This window comes from Diaphorina citri, unplaced genomic scaffold (genome assembly GCF_000475195.1).
Source record: "Diaphorina citri unplaced genomic scaffold, Diaci psyllid genome assembly version 1.1 scaffold1147, whole genome shotgun sequence".
Taxonomy (NCBI): domain Eukaryota; kingdom Metazoa; phylum Arthropoda; class Insecta; order Hemiptera; family Psyllidae; genus Diaphorina; species Diaphorina citri.
In genome coordinates this window covers 62,383-88,140 of record NW_007378576.1, presented here as the reverse complement: position 1 = coordinate 88,140, position 25,758 = coordinate 62,383, and the positions used below count along the sequence as shown (strand labels likewise).

The 25,758-nt window shown below is 38.6% G+C and overlaps 4 protein-coding genes and 2 long non-coding RNA genes across 6 annotated transcripts in view; 4 read left to right on the top strand and 2 right to left on the bottom strand.

The window, feature by feature from the left end:
- Positions 1 to 14,987, top strand: part of LOC103514470 (eukaryotic translation initiation factor 2A) — a 32,354-nt gene extending 17,367 nt beyond the window's left edge. Inside the window, exons 3-17 of the mRNA XM_026827430.1 lie at positions 1,052 to 1,110; positions 1,391 to 1,439; positions 1,632 to 1,732; positions 1,940 to 2,039; positions 2,783 to 2,828; positions 2,905 to 2,976; positions 3,414 to 3,530; positions 3,850 to 3,985; positions 4,963 to 5,109; positions 6,081 to 6,273; positions 7,224 to 7,524; positions 8,159 to 8,211; positions 8,986 to 9,174; positions 9,239 to 9,300; positions 14,751 to 14,987. Coding sequence (XP_026683231.1) covers positions 1,052 to 1,110; positions 1,391 to 1,439; positions 1,632 to 1,732; positions 1,940 to 2,039; positions 2,783 to 2,828; positions 2,905 to 2,976; positions 3,414 to 3,530; positions 3,850 to 3,985; positions 4,963 to 5,109; positions 6,081 to 6,273; positions 7,224 to 7,524; positions 8,159 to 8,211; positions 8,986 to 9,174; positions 9,239 to 9,300; positions 14,751 to 14,965 — 1,840 coding nt within the window. The 3' untranslated portion in view covers positions 14,966 to 14,987. The remainder of the gene's footprint in view (positions 1 to 1,051; positions 1,111 to 1,390; positions 1,440 to 1,631; positions 1,733 to 1,939; positions 2,040 to 2,782; positions 2,829 to 2,904; positions 2,977 to 3,413; positions 3,531 to 3,849; positions 3,986 to 4,962; positions 5,110 to 6,080; positions 6,274 to 7,223; positions 7,525 to 8,158; positions 8,212 to 8,985; positions 9,175 to 9,238; positions 9,301 to 14,750) is intronic.
- On the top strand, positions 2,740 to 3,519 carry LOC113469593. The gene is made up of 2 exons (XR_003392959.1): positions 2,740 to 2,828; positions 3,414 to 3,519. It is a non-coding gene; the product is annotated as an uncharacterized LOC113469593 (long non-coding RNA).
- Positions 14,988 to 15,614: 627 nt separating the features above from the next.
- On the bottom strand, positions 15,615 to 17,263 carry LOC113469591. Its single transcript, XM_026827429.1, has 2 exons — positions 16,600 to 17,263; positions 15,615 to 16,417 (listed from the first exon to the last, which is right to left on the bottom strand). Exons 1-2 carry the CDS (start codon positions 17,261 to 17,263, stop codon positions 15,921 to 15,923), a joined length of 1,161 nt encoding a protein of 386 aa, XP_026683230.1. The 3' UTR covers positions 15,615 to 15,920.
- A 1,083-nt stretch (positions 17,264 to 18,346) lies between these two features.
- Positions 18,347 to 25,758, bottom strand: part of LOC103514468 (bystin) — a 15,066-nt gene continuing 7,654 nt past the window's right edge. Inside the window, exons 6-7 of the mRNA XM_026827428.1 lie at positions 19,298 to 19,367; positions 18,347 to 18,635 (exon numbers count right to left, since the gene is read on the bottom strand). Of these exons, the coding sequence (XP_026683229.1) occupies positions 18,465 to 18,635; positions 19,298 to 19,367 (241 nt within the window). The 3' untranslated portion in view covers positions 18,347 to 18,464. The remainder of the gene's footprint in view (positions 18,636 to 19,297; positions 19,368 to 25,758) is intronic.
- LOC103514464 (DET1 homolog) lies at positions 21,143 to 23,186 on the top strand. Its single transcript, XM_026827432.1, has 2 exons — positions 21,143 to 22,281; positions 22,440 to 23,186. The coding sequence occupies exons 1-2, from the start codon at positions 21,312 to 21,314 to the stop codon at positions 23,159 to 23,161; spliced, it is 1,692 nt and encodes a 563-aa protein (XP_026683233.1). The 5' UTR covers positions 21,143 to 21,311; the 3' UTR covers positions 23,162 to 23,186.
- Positions 23,303 to 24,579, top strand: LOC113469592. The gene is made up of 2 exons (XR_003392958.1): positions 23,303 to 23,430; positions 24,012 to 24,579. It is a non-coding gene; the product is annotated as an uncharacterized LOC113469592 (long non-coding RNA).

Below are 25,758 nucleotides of genomic sequence, written 5' to 3'. Positions count from 1 at the left end.
ATGAGATAAAGTTAAATAATATTGAGATAAAATGAAATAAAATGAGATTATAATGCAGTGACTCTCAGAGATGACTTCCCCCTCCGCCGCTATCAGCAACTACACCACTGCTCGTAATGTACTTGTAATTGATGTACTTTCCATCATGATACGCGAACCTGAAAAATAAAATGAGATAAAGTTAAATAATATTGAGATAAAATGAAATAAAATGAGATTATAATGCAGTGACTCTCAGAGATGACTTCCCCCTCCGCCGCTATCAGCAACTACACCACTGCTCGTAATGTACTTGTAATTGATGTACTTTCCATCATGATACGCGAACCTGAAAAATAAAATGAGATAAAGTTAAATAATATTGAGATAAAATGAAATAAAATGAGATTATAATGCAGTGACTCTCAGAGATGACTTCCCCCTCCGCCGCTATCAGCAACTACACCACTGCTCGTAATGTACTTGTAATTGATGTACTTTCCATCATGATACGCGAACCTGAAAAATAAAATGAGATAAAGTTAAATAATATTGAGATAAAATGAAATAAAATGAGATTATAATGCAGTGACTCTCAGAGATGACTTCCCCCTCCGCCGCTATCAGCAACTACACCACTGCTCGTAATGTACTTGTAATTGATGTACTTTCCATCATGATACGCGAACCTGAAAAATAAAATGAGATAAAGTTAAATAATATTGAGATAAAATGAAATAAAATGAGATTATAATGCAGTGACTCTCAGAGATGACTTCCCCCTCCTCCGCTGTCAGCAACTACGCCACGGCTCGTAATGTACTTGTAATTGATGAGATTAGTATTCTTCTTCTTCTTCCTAGCCTTTTCCTATTTAAATAGGGTCGGCGTTTCTTGTCAGTCTCTTCCAGGCAGGCCTATTTGTATACCTCGTGTCCTGATAAATTTTTCTCACCCAGGTCTTGATTCACACAATCTTCCACCTTTCCCTCGGCCTATCTCGCTCTTTTCTCCCCCTCACTTAGTAAAAATAATGGTCATTAACACTGCCCATCAGGGTAAGCCAATATCAGTCAGCTTTCAGAAAAGATGAGAGCAAGCAGTGCAAGGCAATGCTCTTTAGTCCACTGGGTAAGACATTTTCATATTCAGATAGATTTAGTCAGCTTTCAGAAAAGATGAGAGCAAGCAGTGCAAGGCAATGCTCTTTAGTCCACTGGGTAAGACATTTTCATATTCAGATAGATTTGTCATATTTATATTTAAACAATTTAATGATTAACTTTGGAAAAATCCTTAAAAAGAGATAATTGCACCTCAATGTCCAGAGAAATGAGGGCAGTTATGTGTTAGCATTAAAAACTCTTTAACTAGGTACCTGCTCTAATAATTTTCATTCTGATTTTTACAGGAGAATATTTTGCCTGGCTCAATGGCAAAGACATACAAATTGCCTCGACATCCAACTGGAAACTGATTGCCAAAATAGACAGACCAAAGGCTTTTCAAATAGAATTCTCTCCTAAAGGAACCTACATTTTATCATGGGAACAATTCACTGGTAAGTGTCAAAATCAGGTCACAAGAGAACTGGCAAAACTTGGGTCCTTCACAGTAGATAGGTACAATTGGGGCCCTTCACGGTGCTCGACATCCAACTGGAAACTGATTGCCAAAATAGACAGACCAAAGGCTTTTCAAATAGAATTCTCTCCTAAAGGAACCTACATCTTATCATGGGAACAATTCACTGGTAAGTGTCAAAATCAGGTTACAAGAGAACTGGAAAAATTTGGGTCCTTCACAGTAGATAGGTACAATTGGGGCCCTTCACAGTAGATTTTTGTTTTCTGGTCTACTCCCAGTTTAAAGTCCCCCAGCCAGACTAAACTGGTCTATTCCTTTTTAATGTCTCCCAGCCAGATTTTATTTAGAATAATGAAAATATTTCTCTTTTCAGTCTCCGATGCCAACCCACAAGGAACACCCAACTTGAACATCTACAAGGCTGCAACAGGAGAGTTTGTCAAGTCTTTCATTCAGAAGAAAAACAGCAACTGGTAAGCAAGAAGAGAACAATGAAACATGGGTAGAGACCATTACCCCCGTGTATGGCTGTTGCAAAAAGATATCTTTTCTGTATTCTGCCACCACCATTTGGCAAGAGCTAAAGCCCCAAAAACAACAACTACAACAACGAGAGAACTCCATTACTATAAATTTAGAGGGGATTTTCCACTGGTAGGCTGCAACAGGAGAGTTTGTCAAGTCTTTCATTCAGAAGAAAAACAGCAACTGGTAAGCAAGAAGAGAACAATGAAACATAGGTAGAGACCATCACCCCCCTGTATGGCTGATACAAAAAGTTATCTTTTCTGTATTCTGCCATCACCATTTGGCAAGAGCTAAAGCCCCAAAAATAACAACTACAACAATGAGAGAACAACTCCATTACTATAAATTTAGAGGGGATTTGGTAATTATGCAGAAGTCACGTCCGTGGAAAAGAAAAGCTCCTTTTTGTATTTAACCTAACCCTATAATAACACTAATCACTGCTCTAATTGTAAAAACTCCTTCTTGTGTTTAACCTAACCCTATAATAACACTAGTCACTGCTCGTTTGTGCCAGTTCCTTTGGTAGCAATATTCGTGACTTCTGAACATGTAGCGGGGATTTTCCACTGGTACTCATGAACAAAAAATTCCTAGCCTTTAGCAAAGATATTGGAAATTTTTCTGTGATAAGTCAGTCTGAGCCAGGCTAGTCGCGCGATGAGAACGACGAGATTACCGGCATCAGTGACGCCAAACTCCCCGGCAGTAATCCGACCAAAGCCTCCATTAAGGTAAGTGAACTGAAAGAACCTCTAGGTCTCATTTTCGGCATTATAAACAGGGTACCTATATTCTATTCCGGGCTAGCCATACACTGGCATTAGTGAGGCTTCGGCCGCCAAACTGCCGGCCAGTAATCCGACCAAAGCCTCCATTAAGGTAAAGCCGTATTTTGTTATATACACAATAGACATTTTTTCATTTTTCATTATTCAACCAAAGAGATTCCGTCTTGGACATCCACACTTGCTGCCACAGGCCACTTAATGGTTAACTGAAAGAAGGCCTCTGAATAATTTTGTTGTTTTTTCCTGAAAAAATTGAGAGAATTAAAGAGTCTGTCTCTCATGTTTTTTAATGTTTTATTTTCTTTATTTGACAATAACAAGTAAATACAAATACAAGAGGATCCTTCCTAAGACACAATGCTTCTAAGAAGGATATTATTACATCCATAGGAGAGATGTTTTAGTAGGTGCATGGTTTCTATGGGGAATATGCTTTTGGAGTCAGGGTGTTGAAGTTGAAAGTTCATATCTCCTTGGCGAAAGTGCCACAGAGAGGAATAACTAACTACTTGCTGGTTTGTTTTTCAGTTGAAAAAGAAGCGTGAAGCGAAACGATCTGCGAAACAACAGGCAGAAAGTTCAGGTCAGGATGCGCCCAAGAAATCAGACTCAAATAATAGCACAACCAATGGCAATGTGGATCATGTACCTAAACCCAGTTCAGGTAAATTTACCATAGGGTTAGGTTAAACACGAAAAGGAGTTTTCACAATTGAACACGGTTGGGGGCACGGTTGAGAGGGCCTCTGAGTAATTTTGTTATGTTATGTTTTTTTTTTTTTTTTCTGAAAAAATTGCAAGAATTAAAGAGTCTGTCTCATGCTAGGAGAGATGTTTTAGTAGGTACATGGTTTCTACGGGTAATATGCTTTTGGAGTCAGGGTGTTGAAGTTGAAAGTTCATATCTCGTTGGCGAAAGTGCCACAGAGAGGAATAACTAACTACTTACTGGTTTGTTTTTCAGTTGAAAAAGAAGCGTGAAGCGAAACGATCTGCGAAACAACAGGCAGAAAGTTCAGGTCAGGATGCGCCCAAGAAATCAGACTCAAATAATAGCACAACCAATGGCAATGTGGATCATGTACCTAAACCCAGTTCAGGTAAATTTACCATAGGGTTAGGTTAAACACGAAAAGGAGTTTTCACAATTGAACACGATTGGGGGCACGGTTGGTCCAGTAATAACGCGCTTGCTTGCCATACAGAAAGTCCCGGGTCCGATTCCTACCATCGCGCATCGACGAAAATTTGTACTCATTTTTCGATTGCAAATATTGCGACGGGTTACTTTCTGGTGTTCTCGTGTTGACCCAGCACCTAAATGGAAAGTATTGAGTCTCTTCTCGCCCATCTGATGAGAGGCATACTAGGGCATGCTACGACGCAGGCAACACGAGTCTAATGTAGTAGTTGTTTCATTGCTATGATAAAAAAATAAAAAAAAAAATTAAATAAAGGCCAACCTCACTGCTGTAGTGGTTAGCTGGTTAGCACAGTGAACTCTGGATCTACAGGTTGGTGGTTCGAGTCCAATTTATAAAATTTAGCGTAGTGAATTCATCGGGGAACGACATTTATGACAAGCTTAGCATTTGTGCTTAATACAATAAAAAATAAAAATCCTTTTTTTACGTAGAGCTGTTTCCTCCTCGTGTAAAATGAATAGCTGAAGTTTGTGTCGACTAAGGAGGAAACTGCTCAGGTCCATGGCATTTTCTTCTGAATCATTTTCTCCAGACATTCAATTAAAGGTTCCTCTATTATACTTGATGGCGTACCTGCCTCGGTGGCGTAGTGGTCAAGACGCTCAGGGCTTGGGTTCGATTCCAGCCGAGGCATGGAATTTTATCCTTATTTATTTGAGAATTCGACCACATAATAATGGAGCAGTCTATCAAACCTTTTAAAAAGACATCCCATAATATTATTACCTCCCATACATTAACTCCTCCATTATTACCAATACTCAAACAGCCTCACCCTAGCTCCATAGATATTTCCTTTTATCAACTTTTATGGTATTGACAACTCCTCTATATGTATATTAATAAAATGCTTCTTTTCTCACTATGTTCAGACAAAGTGGACATGCTGTGGAATAAGAAAGGCAATGGAGTGCTCCTCCTAGTGAGCACAGATGTGGACAAGACAAACGCTTCGTACTACGGGAAACAGTCACTGCATTTCATTTCTACCAAGGGAGAGACAGCTTTAGTTGTTCTGGGTAAGTTGTGGCTTTTGATTCGTGGAACAGGCCCCATATCTTGATCATTACAGTAGAAACACAACGGGAAACTCTGGACTATTGCATTGACCCTAGTCTAGATCCTGGATCATCAGCCCCCACACCAGAGTGTCCATAACCAAGCGTGGAATCTCGGTTTATTTATTTTAGATACACTTGGAAATTTTGAGCTTAGATTGATCATTACAGTAGAAACACAACGGGAAACTCTGGAATATTGCATTGACCCTAGTCTAGATCCTGGATCATCAACCCCCGCACCAGAGTGTCCATAACCAAGCGTGGAATCTCCTGTTGTTGTTCTCGGTAAGTTGTGGCTTTTGATTCGTGGAACAGGCCCCATATCTTGATCATTACAGTAGAAACACAACGGGAAACTCTGGAATATTGCATTGACCCTAGTCTAGATCCTGGATCATCAACCCCCGCACCAGATTGTCCATAACCAAGCGTGGAATCTCTTTCATCACTTTCTGGCCCTTCTAGGTGACAGAGCCCCCAAAATGGGAAGTACTATGGCTCTTTTCGTCCGTCCTTCTTATGAGGGACATACTAGGGGATAGGCATGATGTTGTTTTTGTTAACGTCATTGACAACATACTGATAGATTCTGACGTGACTTTGTGTGACAACGTCTAGTCAATCACCTTCCAGATCCAGGAAGGGCTGCTGCTACAAGGTTGGTCCATCAATTTATACGAAACCATTGACCCTCGAAAAAAATTGTGGAGGAAAAATAAAAAATATTCAGCTCAATTTCTTCATTTTCTGCAAGGGTCAGCGGCATTTTCGAGGCTATTGTCAGCGCTCCATTGAGTACGTTCCTGTCTTGGGTCAAGACTATTTTTCGTTCAACTAAAGGCATATGTATAATTATTTTCGATCCTCTCTAAAAGAAAAAAAGCTTGTACTTCAAAAAATAATAAAGTTTGTTTTTATTTCCCCCTTAGGCAAGGAAGGTCCGATTTACGCTGTCGAGTGGAGTCCAAACAGTACGGAGTTCTGTGTGATATATGGGTTCATGCCGGCCAAGGCGACACTGTACAATGTTAAATGTGAACCTGTGTTTGACTTTGGCCAGGCGCCTCGGAACACGATTCATTTCAACCCGCACGGAAACATTTTGCTATTAGGTAAGTTACAGCTAGTTTAGCGCTAGGGTTTGGTTCACGTCCGGGGCAAACTTTGAATCCTAAACTGACGAGGTTTGTTCTTGAAGCAGCCAGATTTCTTTAACCGATTGGAAATGGTGAAAAAAAAAAAATGAAATAAAAATAAAATAATAAAATCTGCCTCTACAGTAGTGAGGAGCTAATGAACGGTTTGTTCCGGGGCCACAGTAAGAGCTTAAACTCAGTTTAAGTTTAATTTTTGGATGAAACAATCTGATTGGTTGATTTCAAAAGAATGGAGCAGTTGCAAATGGGTGAAGATTATAAATAAATGGTCGATTCCCATGTAGAAAGTTGTGAAAAATCCAAATATTGATTTCAAAAGAATGGAGCAGTTGCAAATGGGTGAAGATTATAAATAAATGGTCGATTCCCATGTAGAAAGTTGTGAAAAATCCAAACTGTTTGTGTGTTAGGCATGTTTTTTTTTTTTTTAATTTGATAGAACACAATAGTAAGGCTCTAAAGCTGTGTCCACACATGTAGTTGACTCCGTCAAATGAATTTCACTGGCCAGCCTAGTTAGCTTGGTAGCGCGTCTGGCTTGAAAGCGCTAGGTCGCGGGTTTGATTCCCGCCCGGGGCGGATTTTATCCTGCTTGGAAATTTTGAGCTTAGAATGATATGAAAAATTTATACGAAACCATTGACCCTCGAAAAAAATTGTGGAGGAAAAATAAAAAATACTCAGCTCAATTTCTTCATTTTCTGCAAGGGTCAGCGGCATTTTCGAGGCTATTCCACAACTCTTTGAACTTTTTCATTAGAACGGCAATTAAAAATTGAATTTTCGACCTTTTAAAGTTACTTTTTCGGAGTTTTGACCGCAGATTTAAATTTTTCACAACTTCTTACGAAGGAATCGACCTTTTATTAATAATATTTTCCCAATTGCAACTCCCCCATTCCATTGTTCCTTCAGGTTCAAAATCTGGCACTACAGCGGCGCCCTGTTGTACGAGCGCCCGTGGAACAAGCAGGAAGAACTCTGGGAGGTTCTCTGGCAGCGCTTCCCCCCGGGGACGTTCAAAGCGCCGGCCATCTCCTACAAACCGGTCGAGGGCATTCAGCCGTCCCAACCGCTGCCGTCGAAACAGGCCTACGTGCCGCCGTCACAGCGCGGCCGGGACGTTCAGTTCAAACTGCGCGATGAGAACGACGAGATTACCGGCATCAGTGACGCCAAACTCCCCGGCAGTAATCCGACCAAAGCCTCCATTAAGGTAAGTGAAAGAACCTCTAGGTCTCATTTCGGCATTATAAACAGGGTACCTATGTATATTCTATTCCGGGCTAGCCATACACTGGCATTAGTGAGGCTTCGGCCGCCAAACTTCCCGCCAGTAATCCGACCAAAGCCTCCATTAAGGTAAGTGAAAGAACCTCTAGGTCTCATTTCGGCATTATAAACAGGGTACCTATGTATATTCTATTCCGGGCTAGCCATACACTGGCATTAGTGAGGCTTCGGTCGCCAAACTGCCGGCCAGTAATCCGACCAAAGCCTCCATTAAGGTAAAGCCGTATTTTATTATATACATACTTAATAGACATTTTTTCATTATTCAACATGATTCAACCAAAGAGATTCCGTCTTGGACATCCACACTTGCTGCCACAGGCCACTTAATGGTTAACTGAAAGAGGGCCTCTGAGTAATTTTGTTATGTTTTTTTCTGAAAAAATTGAGAGAATTAAAGAGTCTGTCTCTCATGTTAGGAGAGATGTTTTAGTAGGTACATGGTTTCTATGGGTAATATGCTTTTGGAGTCAGGGTGTTGAAGTTGAAAGTTCATATCTCCTTGGCGAAAGTGCCACAGAGAGGAAGAACTAACTACTTACTGGTTTGTTTTTCAGTTGAAAAAGAAGCGTGAAGCCCGTGATTCACATAGAACAGGAGACAAGCCGAGGTGAACAGGAATTTGATCAGGTTGCTTCGGGAAGCAATGAAAATCCTGAGGGGGGGGAAATGAAATCAAACTTAAGTAAGTAATGAAGAATGTTGTTTTCAAATGCTCGGAGTTGATAGGTCATTTTCCCTAATCATGAAAAATATATCACATCCAATCATGAACAAACAAAATCAAATCACAAAGTCCAGAAACAATCAAGACCTCCCTGATAAAAATATTGGGGCTGACATTTGGTTTTGTCTACAAATTTTTTGAATGGATGCTCTTCGCACTCAAACAATCAAGACCTCCCTGATAAAAATATCTCAATATACTAAAGGCCCCCAGTCTTTTTCTTCTTTCTTCTTTTTCTTTGCCTTTTCCTGTGTACAGACGGGGTCAGCAGTTTTTGTCAACCTCTTAATCAGCCCTAACTAGGGTCATTGCTTTGGGCTGAATGGATGCTCTTTAAAGGTATTGGAAACTTTTCTGTGTTAAGTCAGTCTGAGCCAGCCTAGTCAGCTTGAAGGACACCATGCCTGCATTGTAAGTGGTTGATCAAGTGTTTGATTCCCACTTGGGCTTCAGGTAATCCCAAACAGATTAGGTTCGTTCTTGGCTTGGAACGGCTGGCTTTCTCCTATCCTCCCCTCTCTTTGATTTCAGGGTAGTGAAACCTTCCATGTTACATTTCCATCTATCAAACCTCTATTTAAAAAAAAAAAAATCAATTTAAATCAATTCTAAGTACATATATATCTAGGAAATCAAAATGTTTTATCTCATTCACAGGGCCCCACAATGGACGTCAGACGAATCTCTCTGTGCTCGTCTCGTGAACAACGAGCTTCAATTCTACAATGTTCCCGACTTTGACACCATTGTCACCAAAGTGACTGTGCCCAACATCGGCAGCTTCACACTGTCCCCCGAGAAAGACCCGGTGCATATTCTGTGCTATGTGGTTGGTAAAACCGGACAGCCATCAGCCGGAAGACTCTTCCAGTACCCAAACATTGATTTGAATGCACCCCTTGCCAATAAGTCCTTCTTCCAAGCATAGCACAACCAATGGCAATGTGGATCATGTACCTAAACCCAGTTCAGGTAAATTTACCATAGGGTTAGGTTAAACACGAAAAGGAGTTCTCACAATTGAACACGGTTGGGGGCACGGTTAGTCCAGTAATAACGCGCTTGCTTGCCATGCAGAAGGTCCCGGGTCCGATTCCCACCATCGCGCATCGACGAAAATTTGTACTCATTGTTCGATTGTAAATATTGCGACGGGTTACTTTCTGGTGTTCTCGTGTTGACCCAGCACCCAATGTGGATCATGTACCTAAACCCAGTTCAGGTAAATTTACCATAGGGTTAGGTTAAACACGAAAAGGAGTTTTCACAATTGAACACGATTGGGGGCACGGTTGGTCCAGTAATAACGCGCTTGCTTGCCATACAGAAAGTCCCGGGTCCGATTCCTACCATCGCGCATCGACGAAAATTTGTACTCATTTTTCGATTGCAAATATTGCGACGGGTTACTTTCTGGTGTTCTCGTGTTGACCCAGCACCTAAATGGAAAGTATTGAGTCTCTTCTCGCCCATCTGATGAGAGGCATACTAGGGCATGCTACGACGCAGGCAACACGAGTCTAATGTAGTAGTTGTTTCATTGCTACGAAATAATGGCGGTGAAACACTCACCTTGGAAAAAAAAAAGCTGTTGTTTGTTTCGACTAAGGAGGAAACAGCTCAGGTCCATGGCATTTTCTTCTGAATTATTTTCTCCAGACATTCAATTCTTAAAGGTTCCTCTATTATACTTGGTGGCGTACCTGCCTCGGTGGCGTAGTGGTCAAGACACTCAGAGCTTGGGCTCGATTCCAGCCGAGGCATGGAATTTTATCCTTATTTATTTGAGAATTTGACCACATAATAATGGAGCTCTAAGGGTTAGGTGGTGGAGAACGCCTAAGGCGTTAACCTCGCCTAGTGGTTACCTTCCACTCAAGAGTCTAATTATTACATATTATATTAGCCTTGCAATGGGTCCCCGCTCATTGCGGCCTCGCAGGAAACGATAACGCCGACTATCTGGCCAAAAAAGGAACAAGCATCCCCTTTTCAATTACGCCAAAACTTCCCTATGAATCGGCAAAAAGACTAATTAAATCTAAATTCAAGATCAAACACAACAAAAGACTGCGTAACGAGGGACAAGGAAAAAAGTGGCAGCAAATACTCAACACCCATGACATCATCCCTAATCTACCGAGAAAGGCCGCTGTTGCTCATTTTCGACTACTCACTGGGCATGACTGTTTGGCTGAAAAAAAAAATTTTAACATAAAATAAAAAAAAAAAAAAAAAAAAAAAAAAAAAAAAAAAATCAGTAAAACATCAAAACTCTGTTCCGTGTTGATTTATGCCGGGCGTCTCTTCAAACTATTGACGTAGGTTTTTTTTTTTTTAAGAGGTTTGACAGAGGGAACTGTAACTGCTATGGTCTTATCGTCCCGAAATCGAAGAGAGAAGGAAGACAGGATAGGAGAAAGCCAGCCGTTCCGAGAACGAACATTATCCCATCAGGATAAACTTGGAACTTTGTAATTAGACACAGACTGACGAAAAAAGCTCAAAAAATTGATGAAGTTTGATAAGAAAAATCTGATGTAAACAAATCGAATCACGTGACTTCAAATAATGGCTCTGATTGGTTCAAATGGACATGTGAGTATATGGTGCGTACCTAGGAGTGGATCTGTGGGGTTTTGAAAAAAACTCGCATTTTTGACCAAAGAATTTAACGGGAAAAATGGTGTTTTGTTGATTTTTTTTTTTAAAAACCAATTCAGATTGTTATCGCGGCCATTTTTCAACAATAATCTCAATTTCGAAAAAATGTGACATGTGAGGTTTTGAAAAGTACCTCCTCATTCTGAGGTCAAAACTCCGAAAAAATAAATGTAAAAGGTCTAAAATTTAATCTTTATTTTCCATTCTAATGAAAGAGTTCAAAGATATGTGACGTCAGACTTCACGCAGTTGTTTTTTTCGTCCGCTAGGTAGCGCCAGTATGCAAGCACGCTTACGGAGGAGCAGAAAGAAATGCGTAGAAACGTATGCGCACAAACACATTAATTTGTTGCCTGCGAGGGAGCTTTGCTCGGAACATTTGATGTGACGTCATCGCCTACGGGAGCGTATGCCGTGGCGTCAAAGTTCACGATTTGCCTCTCATCAGATGGGCGAGATCAGCTCTATGGCTCAGATTGAATCAGTCTTCTCTATGGCTGGGTCCATAATATGATTTTAAAATGATAACTAGGTTTAAGTTTACCTCTGGGATAAAGCAATCTGATTGGTTAATTTTTATAAAGAAATCTGATTGGTTAATTTTTATAAAGCAATCTGATTGTTTAATTTTTATAAAGCAATCTGATTGGTTAATTTTTACATTGTCTACAGGACATTTTGTGTCGTTCGGGGGAAAAAAATCGTGTTGTGTGTAGTATGAAGACTATTTTAAATTACATTGCTACAGGACATTCGGGAAAAAACCGACACGTGTGTACATGCTCTTATCTAATCTTTTGGGAAAAAAAGCTTTTTTTTAAAAAAAATTAAATTCCATTGTTCCTTCAGGTTCAAAATCTGGCACTACAGCGGCGCCCTGTTGTACGAGCGCCCGTGGAACAAGCAGGAAGAACTCTGGGAGGTTCTCTGGCAGCGCTTCCCCCCGGGGACGTTCAAAGCCCCGGCCATCTCCTACAAACCGGTCGAGGGCATTCAGCCGTCCCAACCGCTGCCGTCGAAACAGGCCTACGTGCCGCCGTCACAGCGCGGCCGGGACGTTCAGTTCAAACTGCGCGATGAGAACGACGAGATTACCGGCATCAGTGACGCCAAACTCCCCGGCAGTAATCCGACCAAAGCCTCCATTAAGGTAAGTGAAAGAACCTCTAGGTCTCATTTCGGCATTATAAACAGGGTACCTATGTATATTCTATTCCGGGCTAGCCATACACTGGCATTAGTGAGGCTTCGGCCGCCAAACTTCCCGCCAGTAATCCGACCAAAGCCTCCATTAAGGTAAGTGAAAGAACCTCTAGGTCTCATTTCGGCATTATATCAGAACCAAGGGGCAAACCTCGTTTGAGCTACATCAACCAGATTGTGAAGTATTCCGGATCCAACTCTTACACGGAAATGAAAAGGAAGACGTCAAATAGAGAAGAATGGAGAGCTTCTTACCAATCTTAGGATTGATTTTCATGATGATGATGATGATGATGATGATGAAACAGGGTACCTATATTCTATTCCGGGCTAGCCATACACTGACATTAGTGAGGCTTCGCTCGCTAAACTGCCGGCCAGTAATCCGACCAAAGCCTCCATTAAGGTAAAGCCGTATTTTATTTTATACATAATAGACATTTTTTCATTATTCAACATGATTCAACCAAAGATACTTATTTCTGGTCGGGATAGACTTTTTCATTTGACAAACAAACCTCTCACCTTTTAGGTTTTATGTAATTTGAAAATCAAGTGACTATCTTTTAAGTTTTTTTTTTTTTTAATTATTATTTTAAGTAACCAAATCTATAATGTTAATTATCTCTTCGAAATAAACAGACTGCAAGGACAAAGCACCCTCGAGTTTATAATTCGAGTTCCTCGTAAGTGGAGATGTGTGAAAAACTTTCAAAATCGAGCCAACAAAATTCATAGAGTGAGAAATCTATTTTACCCCTTGGCTGAGCCCTGTTTAAATTACACGTGTGGCAATGAAAATCGACTTTCGCATTGCTTCAATTAATTTATTGATAACGTTACCTTTAAAAACCTTTTTTTTTTTAAATAATAATAACAAATATAAAAAAAAGCTACTCCAAACACAACTTGCGCTACAGAATTCATCACCTTTGAACATTTGAACTTCTTAGAATCGAGCCCTGTTTAAATTACACGTGTGGCAATGAAAATCGACTTTCGCATTGCTTCAATTAATTTATTGATAACGTTACCTTTAAAAACCCTTTTTTTAATAATAATAATAACAAATAAAAAAAAGCTACTCCAAACACAACTTGCGCTGCAGAATTCATCACCTTTGAACATTTGAACTTCTTAGAATTCAAAATCGAGCCAACAAAATTCATAGAGTGAGAAATCTTATTTTACCCCTTGGTTGAGCCCTGTTTAAATTACACATGTATTGTGGCAATGAAAATCGACTTTCGCATTACTTCAATTAATTTATTGATAACGTTACCTTTAAAAACCCTTTTTTTTTAATAATAATAACAAATAAAAAAAAGCTACTCCAAACACAACTTGCGCTGCAGAATTCATCACCTTTAAACATTTGAACTTCTTAGAATTAATTGTCTTACATCTTGTGCAAAGACTCATACCAAAAGATACTGATTTTTCTCAGTTGACAGATTGCCACTTAAAATGCATTTTTCTCGCCTATTCTAAGTTAATGGTCAGGTACCCTCAAAAGAGCCAGTGTTATTGTCTGTGGCTTGACAGGGCTGGTTTTGTCTCAGTTTTACGTCCTCCAGCGAGACAACATCTTGTGCAAAGACTCATACCAAAAGATACTGATTTTTCTCAGTTGACAGCTTGCCACTTAAAATGCATTTTTCTCGCCTATTCTAAGTTAATGACACATTATGCGTTTTCATCTCGCAAATTTCGATTCCCTACAAGGCATTTTAGTTTTTATTGTTTCCCTACAAGGGATTTTAGGTTTGTACATAAAATTATTATTACATCTTTGATTTTTCTATTAATACCTACCATACCATTGTTAAAATTTTGCGTAATCTATTGCCATTTATCTTTTGTTTTTCATTGGACAATTGGGTATCCAACGATCTAACAAGTTTTGTCTCGCACCACTTTTCAGTGGTCCATAATTAATTTATGGTCACCCACTCAGATGCCATCCACGCGAAATGTTGCTTATCTTCAATGATCTATTGGGAATTGGTGCACTTAACGTGCCATCGCTTGCCATTTATCTTTTGTTTTTCATTGGACAATTGGGTATCCAACGATCTAACAAGTTTTGTCTCGCACCACTTTTCAGTGGTCCATAGTTAATTTATGGTCACCCACTCAGATGCCATCCACGCGAAATGTTGCTTATCTTCAATGATCTATTGGAAATTGGTACACTTAACGTGCCATCGTAGCTGGCTCTGACCCCGCCGGGAATCGAACCCGGGTCTCCCGCGTGCAAGGCGAGCGCAGTGACCACTACGCCATGGGAGCTGACAGAGTCTACTATTATTACATATTATATTTCATCGGAAAACGATATTTGTGACGAACAAAATGCTTGACACAATTAAAATTTTATTCTCTTTTTACTTTCTATTTATTATTATTTTTTTAATCTTCATCAAAAGTGAGATAATTTTCAAGAATACATTGTAGGTAAATATTGGGAAGCCAGAGGTAAAATGACCTAGTAGTCAAATAACCCGACATTTGCAAACAACAACAACAACATATTATATTTGTTTCCCCTTCAGGCGGTGCGGGAGGGAAGACCAGCGGAGGGTTCAACAGGGAAGGAGTGGATCCCGAGGTTCTGAAGAAAATCAAGAAGCTGCGCTCATCGCTCACTCAAATTCAAAAGCTGAAGGAGGCGAAGAAGAACGGAAAACAACTCGAAGTGAATCAGATGAACAAGATCGACAAGGAGTCGGAAATAGCGAAAGAATTGAACGCCCTGCTCGTTCTGTGATATAGCAACTGTTGGACCACAGGTGAGAGGGGCGCGTTTATCTTTTGTTTTTCATTGGACAATTGGGTATCCAACGATCTAACAAGTTTTGTCTCGCACCACTTTTCAGTGGTCCATAATTAATCTATGGTCACCCACTCAGATGCCATCCACGCGAAATGTTGCTTATCTTCAATGATCTATTGGGAATTGGCGCACTTAACGTGCCATCGCAGCTGGCTCTTTTTCTTGTGACGAAAATGATCTATTGGGAATTGGTGCACTTAACGTGCCATCGCAGCTGGCTCTTTTTCTCGTGACGAAAGTAATTTTAACGCCAACAATCTCGTTAGATGCCCATTTTGGAAATTACTGATTTTTTCCAGAACTCAAAACAGTTCAATATAATTTTGACTTTTTATTAAATTCATGAATAAGTTTTATTTGGTACTATTTTCGAAAAATAAAAATATTTTTGTTATGTTTTTGTAAATAGAAGAAAATTAACTTATTATACATAAAAAAATATTGGTTTGTAAAAAATTAATGCCTTCTTTTTAAGTAGGTTTAACTGGGAAACTTTTGTTTACAGATAATGTATGGAAAAAGAGAAGGACTTTTCTATATCTGTAGTATCTTAAATGCTTGGCAAAAAATTATCTACATCGAAAAATAAAAATATTTTTGTTATGTTTTTGTAAATAGAAGAAAATTAACTTATTATACATAAAAAAATATTGGTTTGTAAAAAATGAATGCCTTCTTTTTAAGTAGGTTTAATTGGGAAACTTTTGTTTACAGATAATGTATGGAAAAAGAGGAGGACTTTTCTATATCTGTAGTATCTTAAATGCTTGGCAAAAAATTATCTACATAGGTGTATTAATCGGAAAACGATATTTGTGACGAACAAAATGCTTGACACAATTAAAATTTTATTCTCTTTTTACTTTCTATTTATTATTATTTTTTTTTTTTAATCTTCATCAAAAGTGAGATAATTTTCAAGAACAAAATGACCATCTTTCGTCAAATCACTATATTCTTCTAGCGGTCTGTTCCCAACTAAATCATCTGCCACAACATCATCTTGGTAAACTAGCTCTCCATTTGGCTTGGTAACAATATATTTACTAATATCTTCGAGTTCCATTTGTTTCAATTCTTTCACATATTCAGCTAGCTGGTTCCGTGTGGTTATTTCATTTTCAATGCATAGTTTTAGTTCGCTTAGGATATTATCCTTGTTTTTTATACACAGTTTCAGTTCATCGTATTTTATATCCGTATTTTTTACTCGTTGGTCAATCATGTTTGCTTGTTTGACACGGTTAGCCTCGGGTTTGATAATGCTGTTTGATATTTGCAAACAATGAAGGTGTCTATTGAGCTGAGCCTTTTGCTGGGTCATTTGGCGAGTTTGATTTTGACGAATCTCGGACATGATTTGAGCCAGCGAAGTCATTTGAAGTTCTGTGAAGGGAAAATTAAAATAAAGAACTGCATTTGTCTGTATATTAATTATCTAACATTTGAACAGTATGGGAACTTTCCTATCAGAATTAAAAAAAAAAAAATGACAGTACTTTTTTTCCAATAGAATAAGGAGAGGGGAAAAATAGGAACGCCACCTTAATACTTAAAGTTAAACTCACTAGTTTTATCAATCCGTTTCATCAATCCTTGCATCTGTTGTTTCATCAATCCCATGTGACGTGCAAGTACTCCATGGTATCGTTCCACTTGATGTATTTTGCATTCTACCTGAGCCTCAGATCTTTGGGATAGTTTCTCGTTCAGTCGTTCTAGTTCTGTGGACAGGTATTCTTCTAGCGGTCTGTTCCCAACTAAATCATCTGCCACAACATCATCTTGGTAAACTAGCTCTCCATTTGGCTTGGTAACAATATTTTTACTAATATCTTCGACTTCGAGTTCCATTTGTTTCAATTCTTTCACATATTCAGCTAGCTGGTTCCGTGTGGTTATTTCATTTTCAATGCATAGTTTTAGTTCGCTTAGGATATTATCCTTGTTTTTTATACACAGTTTCAGTTCACCGTATTTTATATGCGTATTTTGCTGGTTCCGTGTGGTTATTTCATTTTCAATGCATAGTTTTAGTTCGCTTAGGATATTATCCTTGTTTTTTATACACAGTTTCAGTTCATCGTATTTTATATCCGTATTTTTTACTCGTTGGTCAATCATGTTTGCTTGTTTGACACGGTTAGCCTCGGGTTTGATAATGCTGTTTGATATTTGCAAACAATGAAGGTGTCTATTGAGCTGAGCCTTTTGCTGGGTCAGAACACTCATCTTTTAAAAAACAAAAAAAAAAGTTCTTATTTATACTGCTCGAATAGGATTAAAGAGTTCCTTCACTTCAGGCAACTTGAGCAGTCGGCTACTACGTTTATTGTAGCCATATTCTCAAGCCAGATAAAATTATCCATTCGGTTAAGATTGAACCCACGCCCTCCTGATTACCAGGGATTTAGAAATTTTCACTTGCCTGTTAGTAAGTTAGATTTAGCCCATTGAATTATGTCAATCAGTCAAATAACATTGCTAGGTATGTTTAAATTTCAATATGGATATTTTTTTCTTTGAGAACCTCTGACGTTTTTATCTGTTCTGAAGATACTGTGAGTGAGGTGGGTTTCGCATTTATAAATCGAACGGTCGTATTTTGAAGACTAAAAATAAACCCACTAGCTAGACCTAGACACATTAACGAAGAAAATTTTATTCCTACCAGATATATCGCGATAAGTTGAAAAGAAAAGAAAAAGGGGGAAAAGACACCGGAAGAATTTTTTTAATGGCCAAGATTAAAAAAAAAGTCCTTCTGGGATTTTCCAACCCAAGGGTTGGCTTCATAAAGCACACATTTCAAAACGCAAACAGTAAAACTTCAAACAGTGATATAGCTTTCCCGTAACGATTGGCTTTCCCTTATCCTGTTCATGTCTCTTCAATTTCGGGACGATAATACCTCAGCAGTTTTTTCAAGAGGTTTGAGAAGGACCTGGAAGAGAAGGGTTTATCAGAGGAAGATGTAAATAACCGAGGCAGATGGAGGCTGCTATCAAAAAACGCCGACCTCACTTGAGTGGGAAAAGGCTAAGAAGAATAGAACAAGGACCTGAAAGAGAAGGGTTTATCAGAGGAAGATGTAAATAACCGAGGCAGATGGAGGCTGCTATCAAAAAATGCCGACCTCACTTGAGTGGGAAAAGGCTAAGAAGAAAGAGGGTCCATTTTCATAAGAAGAATAAGAAGAAGAAGAAGAAGAAGAAGAAGAAGAAGAAGAAGAAGAAGAAGAAGAAGAAGAAGAAGAAGAAGAGGGTCTCTATCATTTTCATAGGTTTCAGCACACAGGAAATTTCGTTAGAAAAGTCCCTCACTTCAGTATGATGTTTACATTGTTTACAGGTTTGGTTTTGCAGGCGACTGCGCGACTTCAAAGTCGCGACTACGCTTACGATGTGAGACGAGCCTTTTAAAAATTTCCCATTCACACAAACGTGACCTGTGGTTCAGGCTCTTGCATGGGTTCGTCTAGTTCCACATCTCGACACTTGGCGCTCTGAAGTTCCCGTCGTATTTCCACGGTAATGGTTGGATGGGATTTAGCCCGGAGTAGATCGAGCAGGGCTTTCCTCTGTTCTGAGCTGACGTCTTGTTTCATAGGTTTCAGCACACAGGAAATTTCGTTAGAAAAGTCCCTCACTTCAGTATGATGTTTACAGGTTTGGTTTTGCAGGCGACTGCATAGGTTTCAGCACACAGGAAATTTCGTTAGAAAAGTCCCTCACTTCAGTATGATGTTTACAGGTTTGGTTTTGCAGGCGACTGTATTTTTCCAACTCTTCTTGCTTTGATTTGCTCGTAGACGCTTTCACTATTTCGTACAATCTGCGCTCGAAGTATTCAACTTCGATAAAATCAAAAACCGTCGATGTTGAGATTGGTTCGTTCATTTTTACTTTCCTTATCCCATGTATTTTTCCAACTCTTCTTGCTTTGATTTGCTCGTAGACGCTTTCACTATTTCGTACAATCTGCGCTCGAAGTATTCAACTTCGATAACATCAAAAACCGTCGATGTTGAGATTGGTTCGTTCATTTTTACTTTCCTTATCCCATACGCTCGAAGTATTCAACTTCGATAAAATCAAAAACCGTCGATGTTGAGATTGGTTCGTTCATTTTTACTTTCCTTATCCCATAGGAGGAAAAGTAATGTAATCGGGTCAAATTTTCGATGGTCTTTTAAGCTGACCCTGGTGTATTTCTGACTGCTGTGGTTTTCGTGGCTCCCCAAAAAGGTTGACACACGTCTTGTTTGTAGCGCTGGGCAAAGGTCAGGAGGGACTGGTGCCAGAGGACTGGCAATTCGCGGTCCTCACGCTCGAATCTGAAACCAAAGAAAATGAAATGTTGAAATAAAATTGAAATCTTTTGTGTCATAGAGTTTAGTAGACGTCAGGAGGGACTGGTGCCAGAGGACTGGCAATTCGCGGTCCTCACGCTCGAATCTGAAACCCAAGGAAAATGAAATGTTGAAATACAATTGAAATCTTTTGTCATAGAGTTTAGTAGTGTACGTCAGGAGGGACTGGTGCCAGAGGACTGGCAATTCGCGGTCCTCACGCTCGAATCTGAAACCCAAGGAAAATGAAATGTTGAAATAAAATTGAAATCTTTTGTGTCATACAGTTTAGTAGTGTTGATAAAAATCCAAACCATTAATTGACAATTTTTAATGCATCACTAAGAGCCTCTTTGGCTAATTTTTCGCTTTCGGGACCATAAGACCTTATATTACAGTTCCCTCTATATCAAACCCCTTTAAAAAAATCCTTTTGCTTTGGTCATACCGCACCAAGTCGCTACTAGTTACTCAATTAAAGTAGCTACTCGAACTATCTTCGTGGGGTGAGCCCGAGTGCACCCGAAAAACGACTCTGCAAGGAATCGAACCCAGAACCTTTGGCGTGCGAGCCTACACATGCAAGCCAGGACAGGTATACACATTCAGCACCGAAGTCGCCTTTTCCTATACTTTTTCCTGACAGGAATAAAGGAAGGATAAACCACATGCAAGCCAGGACAGGTATACACATTCAGCACCGAAGTCGCCTTTTCCTATACTTTTTCCTCACAGGAATAAAGGAAGAATAAACAGGTCAAATTTTCGATGGTCAGTTTTTAAACTGACCCTGGTGTATTTCTGACTGCTGTGGTTTTCGTGGCTCCCCAAAAAGGTTGACACGTCACTGTTTATGATATTAAAATGGCTTGTGAAAAACTTCCAATATCTTAAATCGACTGGGATAGTTATTTTCAAATCAGCGCTACAGAAAACAAAAAAATCTTGAAATCCCATGAGCGTGATGGCAAATGCGGATAGCGGATCTTATAGCGCCGTGAATCTTTTTGTTGGTTATGCAATCAACCAAATTTAAGCGAGTTTTTTTTAAAACAAAAAAGCGTATTTTTGGAACTCCGGAGAGAGACAAAAAAATCTTGAAATCCCATGAGCGTGATGGCAAATGCGGATAGCGGATCTTATAGCGCCGTGAATCTTTTTGTTGGTTATGCAAATTTAAGCGAGTTTTTTTTAAACAAAAAAGCGTATTTTTGGGACTCCGGAGAGAAGTGATGGCAAATGCGGATAGCGGATCTTATAGCGCCGTGAATCTTTTTGTTGGTTATGCAATCAACCAAATTTAAGCGAGTTTTTTTTTAACAAAAAAGCGTATTTTTGGGACTCCGGAGAGAGGGGAAGGAAAATAAAAGGTGGCCAACTTGTCACATATGAGAAACTCTCAAATGGCGCTAAATTTTAAATTTACAGCCTAATCAGAAATTCAAAAAATGGGTGAAGTGAGAGTTAAAAAGTTCAGTTATAAAAGGTGGCCAACTTGTCACATATGAGAAACTTTCAAATGGCGCTAAATTTTAAATTTACAGCCAAATCAAAAATTCAAAAAATGGTGAAGTGAAAGTTAAAAAGTTCAGTTGTAAAAGGTGGCCAACTTGTCACATATGAGAAACTTTCAAATGGCGCTAAATTTTAAATTTACAGCCAAATCAAAAATTCAAAAAATGGGTGAAGTGAAAGTTAAAAAGTTCAGTTAAAATAAGTTTAGTAGGTACTTTTAAATCTAATAATGCAGGAAAAACAGCTCCATAAAAGACTATAATTATTACACCGTAATATAAATAAAAAGTTACATGTGCGTGCTATAATAAAACTGTTAATAATAATGGGTGAAGTGAAAGTTAAAAAGTTCAGTTAAAATAAGTTTAGTACTTTTAAATCTAATAATGCAAGAAAAATACAGAGATTTCTAACATGAATATCTTATGGGAGGATACTGCTGATATTCCCCATTGTGAAGGTATCAGTATTCGTAAGATATCAAGCCAAAACATCATTCACAAATTGAGATCTCGAGAATTAGGAATACTACAGAAAACTAAAAGCTTTTATCAAAATGTATTTCCAAACGTTACTGTGGTTAACATACCGAAACCTTCCTGTTATCTGCGTAAATTTACACCCAATGGAAAGTTCTTCATAGCATTTAGTGCAGATCAAACTTCAGTAGAAATTTATGAATACCGTGGTGTCAACCAATGTGAAACGCTCCTTAAACATATCTCAAAAGAGTACATAGGAGAATCAAATCCACTGGAAGAAGGAGTCAGGAATCAAATATTTAATACTCTGTTCCATTTGAAGCATGTAGTCAATGTAGTGCAAGGCAATGAATTGCTCAACAGAGAATGTAGTTTAGTAACGGATAACGGCAAGTATATTATTGTAGGTTCTGCTGCAATGATTCCTGATGACCTTCGTCCCCATTTCTATGAGATTTACACAAACAATGAGAGTGTTACGCCAAGTGCAAGGTCACAGCTCGAGGATTATTCTATTCATCTAATAGATATCTACCATGGTAAACTAACTGACACCAAACAGTTCAAAGTGGACAAAATCATGTTGTCACACAATCAAGGCCTCTATTTATTCAAAGATACATTAGCCATTCTATCATTACAGCATCAAAACATTCACATCTTTCAGATTGTAGATGGAATGTTTGTTGAAGTGAGGTCTGTTGGCAGATTTTGTTATGAGGATGACAATTATATTTTGAGCAATATTTACACTTTGAATCCAAGTTATAGACCATTCAAAGACCCATTTATTAATTCATTGAAGCATCGGGTTCTTGTAGCCATGTACAAACAAGCTAGTGCAAGTCCAAATCGACGCTATGAACTGAGAAAGTTTTATAAATTCTTTGATGAGTATCGAGATGTGCGGCTTTGGAAAATGCAACTATTAGATGAAAATCATTTGCTGTTAAAATATGCATCAGAAGATGTTGTGACATTCAAAACCACTGAGTCTGTACAAGTCCAAATCGACGCTATGAACTGAGAAAGTTTTATAAATTCTTTGATGAGTATCGAGATGTGCGGCTTTGGAAAATGCAACTATTGGATGAAAATCATTTGCTGTTAAAATATGCATCAGAAGATGTTGTGACATTCAAAACCACTGAGTCTGTGTATTCTCAACATTACTTCTTTGTCTTCTACAACATGGTTACAAGCCAAGTGTTAGCTGTCTATGAAAACACTTCAGAAGCACTTGTTCAGTTATTTGAACATTTCACAGACTGTTTCCGCAATGCTCGTTATCCTAACGTTCCTGAGTTTGTATGTTCTCCAAGCAACAATATTTATGCCAAAGCCAATCTCCAAAGATTCAAAAGTACAATTATCTCTGCTAAGTTTGGAGGTCATCGTGAAGCCACCAAAAGACTTTTGACTCAGTTACCAATCAGCGCTCAGAGCTATTGTTGTAGTCCATACTTGGACTACTCATTATTTAGTTATGATGACAAGTGGATTTCAGCATTAGAGAGACCGAAACCATGTGGTGAGCATGGCATTCGGTTTTTCTCTAGAGAATCTGGACTGCTGAAATTTCAAATTCATCCTGGTGTAAAACCATCTACAGCTCCTCCATCTCAGCGACGCTTGGTAGCATTCACTTTTCATCCAACTGATCCATTTGTTATCAGTGTCCAACGTACAAATGCAGACTATGTTGTCAACTTTCATTTGAGGCATGACCCTGCTCTTCCTGAATTTGACACAGCTCTAGGCAAACCAGCTGTGGGTAGTTGATAAATCTAACAATCAGCTAAGTACATCAATATAGGTTCAAGACTTGCCAAGCCAAGCTCCAGTAGTCTAGTACTTATAACAAAGATCTGAAGTGAAGTTCTTGAATAACTGGAGAATGGGAAATCTCCAACCTGAATGATTCAAAAGCAACAGTTACAGAACAACCACAGGGTTCTTTATCAGTAAGCCCCTGCTAGTAGTCAAAACATCCAGAAGATCTTAACTGAAGGACATCAAGATTTCCGGCTCAAGAATTTCAGTCCCTCTTGGTGAGTGTATACCAAATAGCTTATTAGTTTTCTCTCTGTATGCTGTAGGCAAATTGTTGATTTAGGACTGGTGATTATTAATTATGTATTACTTATCTATGGAGTGTATACCAAATAGCTTATTAGTTTTCTCTCTGTATGCTGTAGGCAAATTGTTGATATAGGACTGGTGATTATTAATTATGTATTATCTATTGCTTATTAGTTTTCTCTCTGTATGCTGTAGGCAAATTGTTGATATAGGACTGGTGATTATTAATTATGTATTATCTATTTATTTATTTATTTCCTTGACATTGTGACTAGAAATATTGTGAGACAGAGGTATTATTCTTCCTAAGAAACTACAATTCAAAGTTAAGTAAAATCTTTTAAAACCTTTTTCCAACTTGTACCAAATCCTTTATCTTTTCCAGATCAACTCGGAAATCGAATCAGGTATCAGGGATATTTCCTTGACATTGTGACTAGAAATATTGTGAGACAGAGGTATTATTCTTCCTAAGAAACTAAAATTCAAAGTTAAGTAAAATCTTTTAAAACCTTTTTCCAACTTGTACCAAATCCTTTATCTTTTCCAGATCAACTCGGGAATCGAATCAGGTATCAGGGATATGTCAAGACTAGAAACCAAAAGTGCACCTCCTGTTTAGACACAACTATGAAGCCCTAGAGGCCAGCGCTACAATCTGAATTTAAACTTGTTCTCTTGTATTGAACAATCTGGTTGATGATAAAAAAAAACTGCTCTATTCATCGCCATTAGGTCTGCAACTTGCAAAGCACCTTGAGCAACAGGTTGCATGGTGAGTATTTAGAAAGATCATCTGGCTGTCCCAAATTTGAGGGCACTTTATTATCATTATTATTTTCTAATAAGGCGTTTTAGTTTTACCTCTGGAATACCTACCAGTTTTACCAGGTCGTCGATCACGCGTTTTTTTATTATTATTATCATTATTATTTTTCCACCTTGATTTTTTTACTATCTACTTACATATTTATTATCTATTTTTGTTATCTATGTTATGCTGGTTTGCATACCACTATATTGTGATTTGTATACCACAATTTATTTTTTCATTATTATTAATTTGTTATGTCAAGAGCTTATTTGGATATTAGACTGAAATATTTTTTTAAAACCACTTTGTGAAATCAAGTATGTGCTTCATATTTTTTATTTCTTTATGTGAGCAGCTTGCATAAACTTGCTTTTTTTTCTCTTTTTTTCAAAGTCTCCTTGGGCCAACGAGAAAATAAGAACATTTCTCAATCTGGATAATAGGTAATAACTGAAGTATAAATTTAATAGAAAAATAACACCTTTGTTACATTAGGTATTAAATAACATATTATTGCATGGAACGTAACCACTATGCAAATTCAAAGCCTTCAGGCGTTTTTCACCATATTCCTCAGAGTTTAATAAATAATCACCTACTATATCATGGGAGAACTTTAAACCACATCTTTCTGACTCCCTTCTCTTTTTTTTCAAAGTCTCCTTGGGCCAACGAGAAAATAAGAACATTTTTCAATCTGGATAATAGGTAATAACTGAAGTATAAATTCAATAGAAAAATAACACCTTTGTTACATTATTAAATAACATATTATTGCATGGAACGTTTTTCACCATATTTCTCACAGTTTAATCACCTACTATATTATGGGAGAACTTAGAACATCTTTCTGACTCCCCATGAGCTCACATGACGTGATAGTAGTTTCTACCTTTAGTCAAGCCAACCCCAGTTCGCTGTAGAACAAATCATCAATCTCTTCTTCCCTTCCCTCTCAAGTTTTTTTCATCATCTTCTTCTCTTCACCTCAGATTTTGTCTCACTTCAAGAAATCATTTAGGCCCGTCTCACACTGCACGCGTAGATGCGCGACTTTGAGTAGCGCATAGGCGCCTGCAAAACCATTTTTTTTTTAAGAGGTTTGACAGAGGGAACTGTAACTTCTATGGTCTTATCGTCCCAAAATCGAAGAGAGAAGGAAGACAGAATAGGAGAAAGCCAGCCGTTCCGAGAACGAACATCCCATCAGGATAAAATCCGCCCCGGGCGGGAATCGAACCCGCGGCCTAGCGCTTACAAGGCAGACGCACTACCAACTAAGCTAACTAGGCTGGCGGCTGGAAAACCAAACCTATGAAAATAATATAGAGTCTATAGAGGGTCTCTATCAAAAATTTCCCATTCACACCTGGAGCGGAGACATGGGCGTTGAAGAAAGTGCACGAAAAAAATTGGAAGTGGCTGAGATGAGGATGCTGAGGTGGAGTCTGGGAGTGACAAGGATGGATAGAATAAGGAATGA

What these genes read in the sequence shown, in the direction of transcription:
- LOC113469591 (XM_026827429.1), bottom strand. Translation starts at nt 17,263, where the DNA reads ATGAGTGTTCTGACCCAGCAAAAGGCTCAGCTCAATAGACACCTTCAT. An exon ending in GAAACGGATTGATAAAACTA is followed by an intron (nt 16,418 to 16,599) that starts GTGAGTTTAACT and finishes TTCCCTTCACAG; the next exon opens with AACTTCAAATGACTTCGCTG.
- LOC103514464 (XM_026827432.1), top strand. Translation starts at nt 21,312, where the DNA reads ATGAATATCTTATGGGAGGATACTGCTGATATTCCCCATTGTGAAGGT. An exon ending in ATTCTTTGATGAGTATCGAG is followed by an intron (nt 22,282 to 22,439) that starts ATGTGCGGCTTT and finishes ATGAGTATCGAG; the next exon opens with ATGTGCGGCTTTGGAAAATG.